The sequence below is a fragment of the Martes martes genome (assembly GCF_963455335.1).
Source record: "Martes martes genome assembly, chromosome: 4".
NCBI classification, from domain to species: Eukaryota; Metazoa; Chordata; class Mammalia; order Carnivora; family Mustelidae; genus Martes; species Martes martes.
Genome location: NC_137891.1, coordinates 190,010,778 through 190,029,169, shown reverse-complemented (window position 1 = coordinate 190,029,169; position 18,392 = coordinate 190,010,778). Strand labels below are relative to the sequence as shown.

At 62.5% G+C, this 18,392-nt stretch overlaps 2 protein-coding genes across 5 annotated transcripts; one reads left to right on the top strand and one right to left on the bottom strand.

The window, feature by feature from the left end:
- Window positions 1–17: 17 nt before the first annotated feature.
- Window positions 18–10,530, top strand: RER1 (retention in endoplasmic reticulum sorting receptor 1). Of its 4 annotated transcripts, none has more exons than XM_080801994.1 (7): window positions 18–175; window positions 3,507–3,588; window positions 4,927–5,031; window positions 6,359–6,458; window positions 7,854–7,932; window positions 9,134–9,269; window positions 9,852–10,530. In XM_080801994.1, exons 2-7 carry the CDS (start codon window positions 3,508–3,510, stop codon window positions 9,939–9,941), a joined length of 591 nt encoding a protein of 196 aa, XP_080658120.1. In that variant the 5' UTR covers window positions 18–175; window position 3,507; the 3' UTR covers window positions 9,942–10,530. The 4 variants fall into 4 exon arrangements, with proteins under 4 accessions (XP_080658120.1, XP_080658122.1, XP_080658119.1 ...); XM_080801996.1 differs by having other exon boundaries at window positions 3,501–3,588; XM_080801993.1 differs by lacking the exon at window positions 18–175 and adding an exon at window positions 301–414 and having other exon boundaries at window positions 3,501–3,588.
- A 214-nt stretch (window positions 10,531–10,744) lies between these two features.
- PEX10 (peroxisomal biogenesis factor 10) lies at window positions 10,745–17,197 on the bottom strand. The gene is made up of 6 exons (XM_080801992.1): window positions 17,054–17,197; window positions 16,399–16,479; window positions 15,505–15,911; window positions 14,072–14,247; window positions 13,772–13,907; window positions 10,745–12,564 (listed from the first exon to the last, which is right to left on the bottom strand). Exons 1-6 carry the CDS (start codon window positions 17,163–17,165, stop codon window positions 12,496–12,498), a joined length of 981 nt encoding a protein of 326 aa, XP_080658118.1. The 5' UTR covers window positions 17,166–17,197; the 3' UTR covers window positions 10,745–12,495.
- Window positions 17,198–18,392: the final 1,195 nt, after the last annotated feature.

The window sequence follows — 18,392 nt, the reverse complement described above, 5'->3', positions numbered from 1 at the left end:
CTCTCGGCTCCGCCCCGACGGCCATCTTGGAGGCTCCGGAGGCGGTGCCGCACAGGACAGAGCGGAAGTGCTCGGCTGGCCCTTCCCGACCGTGCGAAGCGCCGGCGCGGCCGCCTGCCCGCGTCCTCCTTCCCGCGGCCTTCGGAGACCGCGCTCGGCCGCAGGGAGCGGCGAGGTGCCGGCGGGCGGCGGGTGTCCGGGCGGGCGGGGCGACGGGCTAGGCCGGGCGGGGACTGGGGTCGCGGGTCCCCCCCCTCCCCACCCCGAGGGCGCGCAGGGACCGCCCCCGCCCCCACCCGCGGGCGCGCAGGGAGGGGTCGGCTGCGCTCCTCCGGCTCGGGCGCGACGTCCGCTCCTCCCCGTCGGTCCCCCGTCGGTCCCCCCTCGGGCCCGGCGCTCGTCCGCGGGGCTCGGGTAGGGGCGCGTCGACGCGGCGAGTGGGGTCGCTCAAGGTGATCTCTGGAGACCCTGCACAGTGCGGCCGCAAAGCCCACGTCCACGGGCCCGCTTCGCGTCCGACGGTGCCCGTGGCCGGCCGCCCTCCCCCGGAGCCGCCTTCGGGGCCCCGCTCCCTCGTGCCCTCAGAGGAGGGGCGGCCCGGGAGCCCCGAAGTTTCCCCGAAGATCGTTCTTCTCAGTGGGGCTGGTCTCTCACCGGGCGGCTGGAGTCCCCGTGAGCGAGACTCAGCTCCACGGTCAGGGGCGCCGTGGTCACCGGGGGCGCCGTGGTCGCGGCCAGGCGCGGGCCTCCAGGACGGTCACGCTCCGAGGCGGGAGGAGCCCTGGCCCGGGAAGGCGGTTCGGCCGAGAATGAGTGGTGGCGTCTGGAAGGGCCTTTCAGCGGAAGGGACGCACCGGAGGCCGCCGGTGGCCCTGCCCCGCACCGCCCCTGGGAGGAGCGCGGGAGGACGACCCCGATGCCTGGCCGCCGGCTGCGAGGCTTTAAGCGCGGCGCTCGCCGTTGGGGGAGTGCAGACGGGGCAGGGGGCCCAGGACGCGGCCCAGGGAGTTTAGGGCAGGGTTTCGGGCATGATGCGGACGGTGTGTCCTGGGAATGGTGGGGATTTGCTTCTTACCCGTGTGTGCGCATGGAACAGTGAGGTCCAACAGGTGATTTGTTGATCTGCTGTGGGCCGGGCCTTTTTAGGGGCAGCACGTAGCCGCGGCCCAGGCAAGGTTCGTGCGGAAGAGGCGTGCCCTGATGGGAGATGGAGAAACAGGGTGAAAGAGACTCACGGTTGCCCGAAGTAAAAACAGGGTGACGTGGCTCAGGGATTGCTGGCAGGGTGGGCATCGCTGCAGAGGCCGCCTTCCCGCTGAGCAGAGGGAAGGGGCTCCCGTGTGGGCCCCTGCGAGGCGGGGTGGCGCGCTCCCCCCGCCAGGCTCAGGCTCAACAGCTGACTCCCCGGGAGAAGCCTTTGAGGAGGGCGCTGAGGTGCTCTCACCCCGTTTCGCAGGTTGGAATGAGGGGCCGCCCTGGCCGTCCTGCTAGAAAGCGGCCGGACTGGACTCTGGAGGGAGGTTGCACTTGCTTCACGTCACTGTGACCGTCTCTTTGAGACGTGGAGAGCCGCTGCCGGTGGACGTGTAGTGTATCAGAGGCCGGTGGACGTGTGTTTGCAGTGATTTCTGCACGTTCCTCTGAAAGAAGCAGGCGTCCGGCTAGAGCACGTGCATCCAGGGCTCGCCAGGCGCGCAGTCCTGCGGCTTTCCCTCCCTCCGTTTGGGTGGCGGCGTTCTGCTGGTGAACGCGGGCTTGTGGGCAAGTAGGAGCAGACCTGTGCGGGTCCCCAGGAGAAGGACGCCTGCTGCTCTAGCTTTCTGCCGGCCTGGCTGTGGCCTGCACCGGGAGGCCGGCCATCCCAGGGAATGCGTTCCGGTCCAGCCCATCCTGAAACACAGGGTTCTCTCACCTGAGTGTGGAAACACACCTCCTGGGGAGCTGGGGCCCGGAGGCCGTGAGTCATCAGCTCAGTTCAGTCATCCGTTCTTTCTGCGTCTCGTGAGGGCAAAGGGCATTTCCCCGTCCGCTCCTGGACACGCCTGGCCCTCTGCCCGGCTTACGGGGGCGGTGGAGTCAGTTACACCTGGAATGCAGACGTGTCGCGGGGCGGCCGCCCAGGTGGTCTGAGTCGCTCAGCTGTAATTGAAAGTTTTCCGCTGGAGGTCAAGGGTACCGTGGGCCTTCGGACTCCGTATGGGACAGAGAGTGTTCCGAGCGCTTATTGGGAGGGTGTGACGGGGAAGCGCGGCCCGGGCAGCTGTGGGTTCAGCTTGCGGCCTGTGCGATCCGGTGGCCCGTGGGGCCCCTGCGGCCGCTGTGAGCCTTGCTGTCCTGTGTGCATGGGAAGGCTCTGGGTCCGGGAGTGCCGCGGGCCGGGTGAGGAGACCGCGGCTGCACAGCCGTACAGCGCGGGAGCCTTGGGCACCGACGTGGAGCTGGAGTCTGCATCTGCTTCCGGGCCCCAACCTTGCCGTGGTGCTCGTTGGGGGAGGTGCTGCCCACAGGTCTGAGGGGGCAGTACTGAGTGTTCCTGGTCGTATTCGGCAGCACCTCCGTTGTCTGCTCTGGGCGGCAGTGTGTTTGCATAGAGAGACTGAGGTCTGGCACAGCAGCCCCTGATCTTGGGCCAGTGGCTTGGACTGTATGAGACTCTCGTCCTAGTGAGATACAGGTGATTAAGCTACCTGGGTTATTGGGCTTCTCGTCAGCTAATTCCTCACGGGACCCACAACAGCTTGTTGAAATAGTCAGGAGCACGTAGCTCAGTTTCACTTACCACCAGCGGGGGCCCGGGCGGTTGGCTCCCTCGCTGGGGGTCGGGTGGCGTTCGTGGAGCAGAGGACCAGGCCTCGAGGAGACCAGGACTTGCACAGCTGGTGTCCTGGGGAGCAGCCTGGACAGAGCCCTGGGCCTGGAGAGAGGGGCTGCTGGGGGGAATCCTAGGAACAGGCAGGAGGAGGGAGACATGGGTGCGAGTGGCCTGTGGTGTGGACCAGCCCCAGGGAAAGTGTGTCCACAGGACTCCATGGTCAGCGAGGGCCGCTCCTGGGGACCAGCGGGAGGCGTGCAGGCCGCGTGACGCTCGCAGAATCAGAAGTCTGCCCAGTGCTGCACCATTCTGGCTCTCCATGGGGTCCCTCCCTCCCTCCCTCTTTTTTCAAGATTTTGTTTGTTTCAGCACGTGTGGCGGGGGGCGGGGGGGCACAGGGAGAAAGAATCTCAAGCAGATTCCCCGCTGAGTGCAGAGCCCGACGTGGGGGTCCGTCTCACCACCCTGGCGTCATGACTTCAGCCAAAATCACGAGGCGGATACCTAACCGGCTGAGCCACGCGGGCGCCCCTCTTGCTTGTTTCTTTTTCCTGGACAGCTCATGGCGAAGACACCCAGAGAGAAGTAGCGAATACCGGAAAAGTTTGCTCGGTCGTGTTGGTGAAAATAGGGCGAAGGGATGAGACCCGTGAACGTTTTCATTTAAAGTTTCTTGTATGTTTCTCAGTTACAGAATGTCCGAAGGTGACAGTGTTGGAGATTCGGTCCATGGGAAACCTTCTGTGGTGTACAGATTTTTCACAAGACTCGGACAGGTTGGTTTTTGAGGGTGCGTTGAAGAAGTGACTGGCGGATGAGTGGATGAGCTGAACAGAGTGAGAAGCCGCTGACCTGGGGACGTTTCCCTGCGGGGCGCCGGCCGCCTGCTCTCCCAGCCTTGCTTTCTGCGTTCCCGCGGCTACAGATGTGCTCGCATCTTCTGTCCTTCCCTAAAGGGGCAGACAGTGGTTTAGGCCTTGGAGGCCACCTGTGTGCTCTGCCATACACTTGTTTTGCTTTTTGGTCCCCCAATAACCTTTAAAAACACGGAAATGCTACTTAGCTCCTGAGTGGCGGTGGCCGCTGCCATGCGCTTACCGTCCTCTCTGTGGGCCACTGCCTCCACAGGCCCTGGCCCTGGCCCCGCTCTGCGCTGACCTGTGGGCGTCCCTGTGGGCTGTGCTGAGGCCTGGAGTGGCAGCAGTGCCTGAAGCCATGTTCAGACACTGAGTTTGGGTGTCCGATTCGGTCAGCAGTTGTGCGTACCGTACTGATGTTTTGGCTTAGAATTTAAAAAATGTTTCTTTTTTTTTTTTTTAACAGAGAGAGGGAGAGATCACAAGTAGGCAGAGGGGCAGGCAGAGGTGGTGGTGGGGGAAGCAGGCTCCCCGCCAAGCAGAGAGCCCGATGCGGGGCTCGATCCCAGGACCCTGAGACCATGACCCGAGCTGAAGGCAGAGGCTTAACCCACTGAGCCACCCAGGCGCCCCTAAAAAAATGTATGTTCTTAAAGTTACAAAAGAACGTTCGGAAAATTTCGTAATTATTGAGGGCCAGGTGGTGGGTACTTTTGCATTGATGAACAGTTGAAATTTTTCATAAATTGAGAGTTGAAAAAGTTAATTACAAAATTAAAATTAGCGCACGTCTGCTAATTACATGTGCTTGCACACATGCACGTGCATATATGGGTGAAACCAAGAATTCCTTCTGGAAACTTGACACTTTTGCACACCGCGCCTGAGCTCCACACCTGCCAGACATCAGGCTGTGGCCAACGGTCCTGAGAGCGGAGGCTGGGGCTGCCTGGGGCTGCCTGGGGCTGCTGGGCAGGGCTGGGGCCAGCTCCGGGAGGGGCGGGGCTCAAATAGAGCCGCCCGTAAGGTGCCCACGTTCTTCGTGCTCTCGGGGTGAAGTTAGGTGACCCCATAGCAACCCCTCGGGCTGATGCCGTGAGAGACGGTTCTGTACTCATTCTGCTTCAGGGGTGGGTCTGTGTCAGGAATTGGGGGTCCTCGTGGTTGCTGCTTTGTGTTGCTGACTTCAGGTCCGAAGCCGGTGCTCAGGGAAAGTGTGCTGTGAGGTCCACAGCGTGTGAACCCCTGTCTTTCTAGATCTATCAGTCCTGGCTAGACAAGTCCACGCCGTACACCGCCGTGCGGTGGCTGGTGACGCTGGGTCTGAGCTTCGTCTACATGATCCGAGTTTACCTGCTGCAGGTAGGTGTGGGCTGGGAGCCGAGCCCCTGCCATCTCCGCGCTGTCCAGGTGTGGCCATGGGTGGCACGTGGGTTTTCCCCTTTGTTTCTGGAGTAGGAGGGGTCCGGGTGGCAGGGCACAGCCTGGCTATAATTGACTTTGAGTGGACCGTGGTTGTCGTCAGGACTGTTATTTGAGTGGGAACTCAACAAGTCAACAGTCCGTCCTCTAACGGGAAGAGTGACCCGGAGACCTTGGTAGAGGGCTGCAGGTGGCATGGGGACGCAGTTGTCCTCTGAGCCGTGTGTGGTCTTGCTGTGGCCGCAGGCGTGGCTCTGCGGTATGAAGCCCCCTCAGCCCCCATGTCTCGTCTGTAGTTTTTAGACTTGGGAAGTTCGAAGGCAGAAGGATTTCATTTGTGTGCACAGTTTTTAGGCTTTTAGAATTGATGATGCACCGCATCCTGGGCTGACAGGGTGAACTTAATGCTTTTCAAAATGAACCGAATCCCGGGTCTGTGATGCCGTGCTGGTGCCCCCGTCTCTTGGCGTCTTCCGAGGAGGGTTTTTGGCTCCGCCGTGTTGTTGTTTGTTTTTGTTTTAAAGATTTTATTTTTTTGAGAGAGACTACACCCGGGCAGGGGAGTGGGAGAGGGAGAGGCAGGCTTCCCATTGAGCGGAGAGCCCGACGCGGGGCTCGATCCCAGGACCCCGAGGTCATGACCTGAGCCGAAGGCAGAGGCTTAACGGCTGAGCCCCCCGGGCGCCCCTCCACGTTTTTTTTAAACTCATCCTTGATTTCCTGATTTTTCCGGTTCTGGATTTCTCCTGGGCAGAGACTGTTAACAGCCCTGACCAGTGTGTAGCAGTGTGTGGCGGTGTGAGGGGCCCACCATGCGCGTCAGAGCCGGCGCGTCCCGACGGATGGCTCGGGTGCCGTGTGCCGGTGTAGGCAGCCATCCGTGAGGCAGGGTCTGGGCCCGGCGTCCACACCAGTGTCCTTCAGTGCCTGGTCCACACCCGCCCCGTGGGCGGCCCTGAGGAAATCCTCCCCTCCTGCCGCAGCTCTGGTGGGGAGCTGGCGGCTTTGGGTGCGCGGGTGGCCCCACGGCCCTTGCAGAAGGTGGTTCTTTGCCCCGTGGCTTGTCCGTTTTCGCACAAAGTCACTGGAGTTAGACTGTCATCGTGGATGTTCCCCGTGCCTCTTTGGCCCTCGTTGCAGTCTCTGGACTGGAAGCTGTGCATGCTTTGATGCTGAGCTAAAGCAGGGCCGCGAGTTCCCGGAACGTTGGGGGCTGCTTTGGGCGGGCGCCGGGCGGCGGCACTGACCGGGAGCTCCTCTCTTGCAGGGCTGGTACATCGTGACCTACGCCTTGGGGATCTACCACCTCAATCTTTTCATAGCCTTCCTCTCTCCCAAAGTGGACCCTTCCCTGATGGAGGACTCAGGTACGGTAGAGACCGTCTGCTCGGCTCTCTCCGGGGGCTCGGGATTTTGTGCACTTCACAGACGGCCTCATTTTCTCTAGAAACCTAGGGAATCCGAACTTTTGAGACTGTCCTCTTGGTGTTTAAAGTGTGCTTAGAACGTCAGTGATGATAGACTGGGGTGTAGGTTGAGTCACTAAACTTTGTCGTGTCGTGGGTGGGTGTTCCTGCCACCCTGGGTTGCTGATGAGGAAGTGGAGGTCCCTGGGGTCACGGGATTGGCAGGGTCGCATGGCAGAGTGCATGGGAGCAGGGACAGGACTGTCCTCGAGTCCTATCTATGCCCCTTGGGTAGGCCCCCTTCTTGGGGGCCCAGAGGTTTCTGTGGGCAGCATGCTGTGCCCAGTAGTGCCCACTGGGATTCTGACCACCCACAGTTGGGCCCCGCTGAGGGTGGTGATGCTCCCTGATTTCCAGGGATGATGGGTTGAAAATTTCTTGGCTCAAGCTGTTCCTGGCCATCCCTGGGCCAGGTAGGAGGGCCATGTCCACACCTGCCTGTCCAGCTGGGGAAGGGAGGTGGGAGTGGGGTACAGACTTGGGGACTTGGTCCCTCCTGCCAGCACGTGTTGCCACTGTGGGAAAAACCCAGGTGCAGCTGCCTGCCCGTGGATTCCTCTTTGTGACCCCGGTACTTCCTGGGTACTCGCCGTCTTCCCCAGGCTGCTCAGATTCTGACCAGAAGCCTATGGTTTTTCTCTGTGGAGCATTTGATGAAAACCTGAAAGGAAACAACTCCCATTTGTTGCCATTTGGGGGAATTAGACGATGATTAGGAGAGCTTCTCTGTAGGCCTGGGATTCTGTGTGTAGCTGGGGAGGGCGCCTGCCTGGGGAGGGCTGGGGCCGTCTGGCTGAATCTGGCTCAGTGTGGGGGGCTCAGCGTGCTGGAGTTTGGTGGGGGGGGGCTCAGCCGGGGGCTCAGCGTTGGGGGTGCTCAGTGGGGGCTCAGCCAGGGGGTTCAGCGTGGGGGGACTCCGTGCCAGAGGGGTTAGCTGTTCTGAGTTGGACTCTCAGCAGATAAAGCTTTGTGCGTCTCTCCGTTCCTTTTCCATCAATGTTCTCATTTTCCCTGTGTCCCTTTGTGTGCTACAGTTGACGTGTGTCTGGAAACTGGTCTGCGTTTTAATTTTATGCAGTCATTTAAAATGTGTAGTTCTTTTAAAAAAGAAATTCTATTCTGAATCTTCTAAAGCAATGAATTGATTTCTAAATCAGTTGAAGGTTTCCCGTGTTATGTTGGGTTAAATAACAAAAATGCGTGTGCCACGCGTGAGGCCCGCGAGTGCAGAAGCTGGAGTGACGGGGGCGGGTGGGTGAGGCGCCCGCTCGGTCTCACGGAGATTCTGCCTTGCAGATGACGGCCCCTCATTGCCAACCAAACAGAATGAGGAGTTCCGGCCCTTCATCCGAAGGCTTCCAGAGTTTAAATTTTGGTGAGTTCATTCCTGAGGGTAGTTGAGAAAGACACTTGTCCTCAGTGTGGCTCATAAGACTGAGAACAGAGGGGTTTTGTTCTGGTTCGCCAGCAAAGACTTCTTAAAGAACGAGAGTTTTACCGTGTGTGTTTTGAACATTCATCCAAAATGTGAGTCGCAGTACTTGGTGGGGCGTGGAGGCAAGTCACAGGGACCTCTGTAGGAGAGCCCAGGGCCTGGTGGCTCTTCGGAACCAGCAGAAGAGAAGCTGCTTCTGGGCGGAGGGTCCTGGGTATGTTCAGACGTGGGCCTCCAGAAGGACACGTGCACGGGCTCTGGCCGCCCTGCTCAGACTGGCCGGCCTGTGTGCTGCTCCTCCCACCGCCTCCCCTGCCCTCCTGCTCGGGGTGTCTGCACAGAGGCGGGGCTGGGCCCGTCTGGGGTGGACGCAGCCTTGGGGAGACCTGCTTTCCCTGAAGGGCTGGGGTGGGGCTCGGATGGGACTGGCTTGTCCCCCAGGCTTCCCGGAGGTGGTGACATCTGTGTGATGTTGCACGAGGATGCGTGTGACAGGTGGACAGGTGACCCTGCTGTCATGCATGAAGAGTGCATGAAGGTGACCCCCACCACATGAAGGCTGTGACCTCCTCTGTCCTGTATTTGTTGGAGCCAAAAGCCAAAGGGACAAGCTGCCACATCTTTTCGTTCTCGGTGCTGTGTGTGGGATGCGGCAGCACTCTGCAAGTCGCCCGTCGGGTGTGCAGGGCTGGAGCGAGGGCACTGCGGGCAGGGAGCAGACAGCAGGCAGGCCGGCCCTGCAGGTCACTCCGAGGAAGCTGGCCTTTCGGAGAGGGAGTGCCAAGGAGCATTTTCAGTAGAGCTGTGAGCCCGGTGGGCTCGGTGCTGAGCTGAAGGGGGCTGCCTGGGGGCCCAGGGTCTCGGCGATGCACGGTCCAGGGGCGGGGCCTGCTGGGCGCCCGGGGCTTATTCCAGGGGGCAGACGTGAGATGCCTGCGTCGGCTTGAGCAGTTGCACGTTTTCACTGGACGTTTCATACTCTAATTTTGGAAGGTGACCGGGGGCTTTCGAGGGACTGAGGGACTGCACGTGGCGCCCTCTGTAGGAAACACACCGCGCCACTGCTGCCCCAAGCAGGGATGCTGCCGTGGCCCGAGGTGGCTGGGCAGCTGGCGGCGCTGACCTCCTCCCCTGCTTTAAGGCACGCGGCGACCAAGGGCATCCTCGTGGCCATGGCCTGCACCTTCTTTGAGGCGTTCAATGTCCCGGTGTTCTGGCCCATCCTGGTGATGTACTTCATCATGCTTTTCTGTATCACCATGAAGAGGCAAATAAAGGTGAGTGTGGGTGGGCACCGCCGCCTGGGGAGGTGCTGAGAGCCCCACTTGGGTCTTGTCTTTCTTGGAGCGTCACGAAGCCCTGTGCCACAGGGGCATGGCACAGCCCCTTGCCGCCAAGGTGGCCAACACAGATGTGTCCTGTGGTGCAGCTGTCCAGCACAGACCACTCCCTGGGGGCCCGGTGGGAGAGGCCCTCTGTTCTGCCATGCTGGCCTCACTGCCACGTTGTCCTGGGGGCTCAGAGCCCAGGGCCCACCAGTCAGCATGTGTTACGCCGACATCACTCTCAAATGGCTCCCAGGGCAGCTTTATCCCCACGCCTCTGGGGGTGTCATAGGGGTCCCCAGCCCAGCCCGGCCCTAGCCCTTCCTGCATGCAAGGGGTCATGACGCCTTTCCCAGACCCTCGGGGTTTCCAGTGAGCTCGGGAGGGGTTTGCTGTGTCATTGGCGGGGAGGGGACTAGAAGCTAGTCGGCACCCTGGTTTCCTTGCCCCGTGCGCAGAGAAGATCAGGATTCAGATTTGGAGGAAATGTAGCTCATGGTGAAGCCACTCTAAAGTGAGTGTCTCTGTCCCCAGCACATGATAAAGTACCGGTACATCCCGTTCACGCACGGCAAGAGGACGTACAAGGGGAAGGACGACGCGGGCAAGGCGTTCGCGAGCTAGACGCCCAGCCGGACCGCCGGGGCCCGAGGACGGTTCTGAGCCATTGTAACAATGCCTTCTTCCTGCACATAAAGTAGTTGGTTTCGAGGGAGTCGAATTTTCTTTTTAAAAAGGAGCTTCAATTATTTGTAACTGAAATATCAGGTTCTTGAAGAAACTGACATTTAAACCAAATTGCATTGATTTATTTTTCAGTGACATTCAAGTGTTCAGATGGACAGAATTCTAGTAAACTGCTGGCTGGGCGGACAGTCGGGTGGGGGCGTGGGTAGGGGTGAGCGGTCTCCGTTGTCGGGTGGCCTGGAACAGACCTGCGCAGAAGCAGCCGGGTTGTGCCCAGCTGCCCCCAGCCCGGATGCCATTGGCCCCGTGATCCAGCTGGAGGAGGACGCTAACCTGATTCCTGCGTGTTGGAAGAACATTGGAAAGGTGATTTCCATAACTCGGGGTTTCTAATGCCAGTTTCCCAGTTTCATCTCACCAGAGATGTTTCACGTTGGTCTCTATCATAATGATTCAAAACTTTGTTCTTAATTACCATGATTGCTTTTGAGGGCCTGGAATTATAAATATATATATTCTATTTTAATTGTTTGGAATTATTTTGACACATTTCTTTGATACCTGAAGAGTTGTTTTTGATTAATTTGAAGTTGTTCTCACACAGTGGCCCCTTTACAGAAACCGCTGGCAAGGGTAGACCCGTTTGTGGGTTTTAACACACGGCTTCTCACTTTCTACGGGAAAACAGAACTCTGACCCGCATGTCAACTTTTTTGATGTGATAAACACAAATACTCGTAAACATTTTACTAAGTGACTTTTTAATTCCAACTTTATTAAAGACAGTGTCCCCTTTCTTGTGGAGTCTTTATCTGGAACACGACAGCTTGCCACCCACGAGCAGGCGCTGAGCTGGGCCGGTCCCTGGGGCACAGGAGCGAGGGGCAGGCCCGTGGGCCGCCTTCTGGTCTCAGGCGCTGCGGACTCGTAGCTCTGCCGTTTCCCATCCGTCTTAGGGTTGTAGGCACTGAATGCGTTTACTGTCTGGCTTTTTGGGGCCAATTTTTGTGTATCTGAGATCGAGGTCCTCTCGCTTCTAGGAAGCCATATGAAAACCTTTTATATACCTGATCGTTTATTTTAATCTTGGTATTTAAATAATGTCCTGAATCGGTACCTTTGATACAACACTGTGGCACCTGAAATGTTGAAACTCTGGACACTTGTTTTTCATACCGTTTTCCTGCTAAATGCTCAGGCCTAAGTGATGGGAAATTGCGCTTGGTCAGGGCGTCCATAAAGGCCCTCAGGAATTGTGGAGCCTCTCTCCTGGGGCCCCTACTCAGTCTGGCCTGTGGTCACGGGGGCCTGTCTCAGGTGGCCAGCCCGTAGTAGCCGAGGAGTGTGGAGCGATGCATCCCTGGATGACCGTGTCCACTCTTCCCGGAGTGGTCTGCACAGGCCTCTGCCAGAAGCCTGGGCTGCAGCCTCGCACAGGGGATGGGACATCCTGACTGCAGTTTCTCGTCCTTTATGAAATGGGACCTTGTGTTCACCCTGACGACGTTCTTAATGTACCCACGCTTCTGTGGAGCTCGTTTCTTACAGAAGCTCATGGCAAAGTACAGTCTCTGGCACAAGTTAAATACTTTGTTTAAAAGATCCGAAAATAACAAAACGGTGGCAGGAGGTAGGCTGGACACGGCGGTGACCTGGCGTGAACAGCCAGCCTGCCCAGGCCTCAGGGACAGCTCAGCTCTGAGAGACAGCTGTGGGCTAGGTGTGAAGACGGTGGAGAACCTCCCTTGCAGGCTGGCTGTGCACCGAGCCCTGGGCAGACCTCAGCCGAGACGCAGACTTCCATCCTCTAGAACGGCAGACAGACCTGAACGTGTATGAAAAGGCACGAGCCACGCGCTGCCGGTGGAGACCCGATTCCTTGGGGTCTTTACGCTCCTGTGAGTGGACGTGCCCGAGCCACCAAGTGGCCTGCCTCTGCCGATGAGGGCAAGGTTTCCAGGTCAGCGGGGCTGGTGGACTAACCAGCGGGTAAGCCCCGTTGTCTGCTGTTCCCACACCTGCCCCTTCGGGTCAACCCCCAACCGTGTGCTGTGCACCTGATACAGACTCCTTTTCTCTTCACATGAATGACTGATCCCATTTCCGGAACTAACTTTCCACTGTATGGTTTGGGGACAGGATGGAAACAACCTTGTCCCAACAGTCCAGCTCCTGAAGAAGTGACCCAGATGTACTGTGGCGGGGGGAGCGGACCCCCCGGCGGGCTCTGCCCCAGCTGCCGCTCACCACCTGTACCGTGGGCTCGGGGTGACTGAGCGGGGAAGCGCCAGCCCACGCTCGGCACAGAGACCTCAGACCTGCCACTGTGCAGGCAGGTCCAGCTTCTGTCCCCGAGCTGCTCGCGTAGTTTCTCACGTGACATGAAATAAAATCGGAGTTAGGCGATTCCTGTGCAAGTAAAAGCGACCTTGAGAGTAGACGGGGTTTCTCTCCTGATACTGAGGTCCCGGTGCCTCTGCCCCCGGCTGGGCTAGCGATAGTGCCGCAGGTAGACAAGCTTCTGGGGAGGGAACTTCTCCCTGCAGAGGGGGCACTCTGCCTGCAGGGGGAGGAGGAGGGTCACGGACACTGGCCAGTGCGGCCCCCAGCACGGGCCCTCCCACACCCGCACCTGCAGTAACGTGGGAGGTGCACACGTCTCTCTTAACTTCAAATGAAAACCATTTCAAAAAAGCGCTTTTTTCAGAAGTCACAAACCCGGAGGGAGGGCCTTAACCCGGGGTAGTGGGGCATGGAGCTGGGAGCAGAGGCCAAGCCAGGGAGGCGGCCCATCTGTCCACTCGGCTGCTATGGAGCGTCGTGTTGAGAGGAGCGTGTGGGGTCCTGTCTGGCTCTGTCCCAGGGGCCCCGCTCCTAAGGACAAGCTGGATTCCCTCCTGTCCCCAGGAAGGTCCACTCATCTCCCACTAGGCGTTCCTGCCTGGGGCCACCTGCTTACGGGAGATGGCACCTGTGTTCTTGGGGTATTCCCTCAAAATGGGGAGCAGGAGCCCCAAAGTGGGGGCTGAGTGTGACACTCCAGTGGGACCCACGTGGTGCAGACATTCACAGGTGCTGTTTCTAAGTGAAGGCAGCCAGGCTGAGGCCGTGGCCCCTGTGAACCCCGGACACGGACTCTGAGGAACGCCCCTTGGCGGGATGCCGGAGGCGAAGGTCCTCAGGTGAGAACAGGAGTTTTCGACTGAGGTGCACATCCCGCCCCTCGTCTGCCCACCTCACCTGTGCGGCCCTCCCTACCCTCAGCCCTGAGAAAGCTCGATCTGGGCTGGGCCTGGGCAGCAGGGCTGGGCCTGGGCAGCAGGGCTGGGCCTGGGCAGCAGGGCTGGGCAGGAACCCCACCCCTCACTGGCGTCGGCACGGCCGTAAGAGATGGTGTGGCAGCCCCTGCTCTGGTCACGGGCACGACCCTGAACGGAGCTCCCACCCACGCAGGCCATCCCGGCGGGGCATCCATCCCGCTAGAGAAGGCCCTGTTCGTGCAGGCCAGCCGGGCTTCTGAGCAGCGGCGGGGTTGGGGGTCTGGGGCGACTTCAGGAATGGAGCCGCACGGCCCGACTGCTCCCACCTCCCGGCAATGCCTCTGGACGCGCCACTGGAGCCCCGACTCCAGGTATGTCCCGTGTGTGGCTCATCCTAAGACAAACCTGGGACAGGCTCCCTGTTTCCCGGACGGCCGCCTGGGCCCGTGCACCCACCCGTGAAGCCCGCGCTCCGGGACTGCCGCTGCTGACCCCGGGCACACCCACCTTGGTGTCGCACCACTGGGTGATGCACTCCCAGCAGAAGAGGTGGCCGCAGGGCGTGGCTGTGGGGTGTCTGCGCTCCTCCAGGCACAGCGTACACGTGGAGTTTCTGGAAACGGCTTTCTCTTCCGCGTGGCTCCTGGCGGCGGGGCAGGGAGACACCACGATTTCACCACAAGAGTCCTCGCGATGCCGGCTCAGAGGCCCAGCAGCAATGCCGCGCACAGGGCTGCTCAGCCCCCGCCGCTGCCCCCCACCCCCCGCAAGGCTGCAGCAGCCGGGCTAGGAGCCCCCCCCACCCACCTGCGGAGAGACAGGCCACGGTGCAGCTTCCACTCCCGCCGGGCGCGCTGCCTCTGCCGGAAGCCGTACAGCTGCAGGCCCACGGACAGGGCCAAGTGCAGCAGGGAGAGGACTCCTAGCAACCTGTAGCCTTCTCGAGCCCTCAGGTCCTCTGTAGCTGGAGAGTGGACGCGAAGCTGTCAGGGACCCCAAGGGACGGTCACATGATCAGTTGGCACACACACACCCCCCTCCCCGGTGGTAGAGTGCCCCAGTGAATGAGGCCAAAACCTGCCCTCCTGGCACAAGGGGGGATAGAGAGCGATCATGGGGTCGCTCTGCTGGGTGAGGGGGGCAGGAGCACCTCGCCAGTTCTGAGCGCAGGTGGGGGGTCACTGCTGGACAGCTCAGGTCCTCACTTTCGAGGAGACAGTGAGTGCTGAGCAATAGTGAGGAAGACAGCCCCAGTCCCCAAGTCTGCAGTCCAGTTCCTGCGGCTGCAGGCGATGATCGGGGGGGGGGGGGATATGCATCGGGGGACTCACAGCTCAGAGAAAAGTACCAGCAAGGAGTCTTGAGAACAACAGCCTAGGGGAACGGGAGGAAAAGCCGCGCAGGCATGGCTGCTAACCTGCTTCTCCGCCACGTGAACAGAGCAGCTCCGGGAGGACAGCTGGCACCCCCAGCGACAGGAGACCATCGGCGTGACACCGCAGCTAGTGACGCGCCCAACACCAGGCCATACCCCCGAAGGCAAAGTTAGCTGCCCTCCACTTCTGGTCTCCCTCCCATTAGCTGGAGCCCCCCAGCCAGGCAGGCCCCACGTGTCCGTGCAGAGAAGACCCCAGCAGCGCAAAACCCTCTCTGCCTGGGTCGAGGCCGTGTGTCTGGCCCCTCTGCTACGGCAGCTCAGCACACACCCTAGCTAACGCTGGGGGAGGCAAGCTGGCGGCCCTCGTGAGTGCGCACACTGAGGGCTGAGGCTGGACCGGAGAGGCAGGTGCTCCGGACAGTGCTGCCAAGTAAAGCCAGAAAGGGGGTGACCCTCGTGATCAGGGTCCTGAGCTGAGACTTCCTGTGTGAATCTGGAAGCAAAGGCACTAGGACAGAAACAAGATGAAAAGCGGGACTACTTGGCAGGCTCAGCCCAAGAAAAGTCCTGGTAGTGACAGGAGGCACTGCGACACCTGACCCCCCGCCAGGGCAGCTGCGAAGGAGTGGGCGTGGGCCTGGGGGCCTGGAACCTGGGGCTGGCGTCTTGCAAGTGTTGGCTGGAGAGGCAGACGAGCCTTTCCCTCAGGGTTGACTCTCTAAGGTCTGCTAGCAAACGCGATGTAGTAAAACCGTGTTTTTCAGGAGAGGATCCTGGCTCCAGCCCTGTGACCGTGCCAGCCACCCCGGCTGAACACACAGCAGCCAGAGGTGAGCAAGTCCCGACAGCACCGGTGACTTACGTAAGTGACTCCTGTGAGCCTCTTGGCCAGGTGGTAGAAGGCACCGTGGATGTAGAACCAGGCAACGTGGAGCCGCTGGAGGTAGCCAAGGCCCTGCCTGAGCACCACCACCGCCCGCAGGAGCGTCCTCTTCTGTGCTTCCGCCAGGGTGGCCGTGTGCCGGTGCACCCAGTGCCTAGCTCCCGACCGGCCACGCCCGCCCAGAGCCAGGCTGCCCTGCGAGGGCCTGGGGCTGTCGGCACTGGCCTGCAGCTCGAGCTCCAGGTGCAGCAGGGCCTTGTCCAGCAAGTAGGGCAGGATGGTGTGCAGCGCCACCAGCACGCCACGGCGCAACCTCGAGGGCACTCTGCTCCGGGACGGGTCCACCTGGATGACGCCAACATACTCCTCCCCGAGGGTCTGGTAGCCTGCCGGGTGAGGGTGTGGGGGTGACCCACCTGAGAAACTGAGGCAGGAGCCTGCCATCCTTTTCTTTCTCCCTGTACTGGATTTTGCTTTCAGGTCCCTGCATTTTCTGACGGACGACGCTCCGCTGGGGCCCTGCTGACCCTGCCCTGCGACAGGGCTTAGTGCCAGGACCCCCGTCGAACCACAAAACTCAGCTACAAACTGTCCCACGGGCACTCTGGACAAAGTCGAGGGCAAAGGACCCCAGGAACACAAAAAGGAACAGAGAAGGGCACAGAAGTACACCCTGGAAGTTTCAGAGGCTCCAGTAGGGGCTCAGGGCCTGGCCTCTCCTCCAGGGGAGGGCCCCAGGGTCCCCGCCTTCCCGAGACTGCGTCTGGGCCAGCTCCAGGGACACTGGGAAGCAGCTCCAGGAGCTTCTCACTCTGCCGGCAGCACTCGCACCCCGCCTCCGGGCCCCTGGTCTCCAGGTCCCACCGCGGCTACCTGCAAACGTGGTGAGGCCAAAGTAGGCGACGTCGGACAGCAGCTCCACCTCCCTCCTGCACTCCAGCCACCTCTTCGCACCTGAGAGGGAGGGCGCGGGGTGGGCGGTTAGGGTCCAATTCCTGCGTGGCTTCTCCGGCTGCCAAGGTCCAGCCACCGCTCCACAGGCTGAGACCGTCCCAAAGCGCAGTCTTCTCCCGGCGCGGGCGTCCGCGCTGCTCGCCGTCCCCGCCGGGCCGGGTCTCCCGAGGGCCTCCCCCCTCCCCAACCCCGCAGCCGTGCCCCCTGCAGGGCCCGCCCCGGCAACCGTCCCGGACCCAGACGGGCCACAAGCGCAGGGCGGGGGGCGGCGACGCGGAACCCCAGCGAGGCGGCTGCGGCCGGGGGCGACCTCAGACGAGCTAAACGCGCCCACGGACCCCCAAGTTCCGCCGCGCCAGGGGGCGCACCGCCGGAGCCCGACCCGGGAACGACGTCTGGCACTGACCGGGCGGCATCTGCGAAGCGCCGAGAGCGGCACAGAGAGGCCGGAGCGGGACGCGGCGTAGCCACAAGCCGCTTCTCCCGCCGCTCGGGGCCCCCAGCCCCGCGGCCCCCGCCCGCCACCCGGACGCGCGCTGGGGTCCCTTCCCTCCCGCCGCAGGCCCGGGCTCACCCGCCAAGCTGTGCAGGGCGCCGCCCGCCGCGCCCCGCAGCCCGCCGCGGTAGTAGTCGTCCTTCTGCGCCGCGCGAACGACCTGCGCGGGGCCGGCGGCGGCGGGCGCCATGTCCGCGACGCGCGGGGGGCTGGGAGCCGCCTGGCCACGCCCACGCGGGCGCTGGCTGATGACGCAAGCGCGCGGCGCCGGCCTTGCGCGTTCTAGCGCGGGGGCGGAACCGACGGGCAGCGTGCGGGGCGGAGCCGTGCGGCGCTGGGGGCCGCGGGGGGAGGGGCGACGTGAACACTGGCGGGGACCGGGGCTGGAAGCGGAGCCGGGACGGGTTGGAGGCGACGTGGGAGCGGGCAGGGGCGGGGGCGGGAGCGCGAGGGCTGGTGGGACGGCCCGAACTCAGGCAGGGGCGGAGCCGTGCGGCGCTGGGGGCGACGGGAACGAGGGCAGGGCCCGAGGCCGGGGGCGGAGTCCGGGGGGGGAGAACCAATGAGGGCTGGGGGCGCGGACGGAGCAGGGCCGGGGCGGGGGCGGGGCCGGGAGTCGGGGGTGTGGCGCGGGCGGGGCCTGGTTCTGGCGCGGGGGGGCCTGGTTCTGGCGCGGGGGCGCCTGGCGGGGTCCGGGCTCCGAGGGCCGCCGTGGGGGGCGCGAGCAGGACTCGGGGGTCCGCGGTGACGATGGCCGGCCGGGCGCCGCCCCTCCTCCAGCGGGGCTGCCGGGCGCTGGGGGCCGCCGGGCGCTGGGCTCCGCGAGGGTCCCGCCGCGCGGCTCTTGGAGGAGCGGCCCGGGGAGGCCGCACGCGGAGGGCGAGCGCTGGGCCAGCCCGAGGGCCCCCCGCAGGCCACCGCGGGACGGGAGCCGGGTGGGGAGGGGCCGGGGAGAGGGAGGTGGGCGGAAGGGCGGGGCCGCACCTGCTGCGCGGCCGAGGGAGGGCGGGGCGTGCCCCAGGCCCGCCTGCGTGGCGCCAGGCCCGGCCGCGGAGGGGGAGCCGCGCGTGCTTTCGGCTCCGCGGGGCGGGGGCGCCGCCGAGGCCGCACCGACCTTGCCCGAGCGGGGGGCACGGAGGACGGGCCAGGCCGCAGGCTGGGCCCCACGGCGGCCCTCCTCTGCGGGCGCGCGGCGCGCGGAGAAGCCGCCAGGCTGCGGCCGGGCTGGGGAGACCGGGCTGGGGAGACCCCGGGCTGTGGGCTCCTCCGAGAGCGAAGGCGCGCCTAGGCGGTTCCCACAGTCCCTCCTGCCGCTGGAGCCCCCGTGCCCTTCTGGAGCCGAGCCCCTGCCCCTGCCCCTGTTTCCCGGAGACCGGGGCTGCCCGAGGCTTTAGTGGGCCGTGCAGGGTAGACCCCT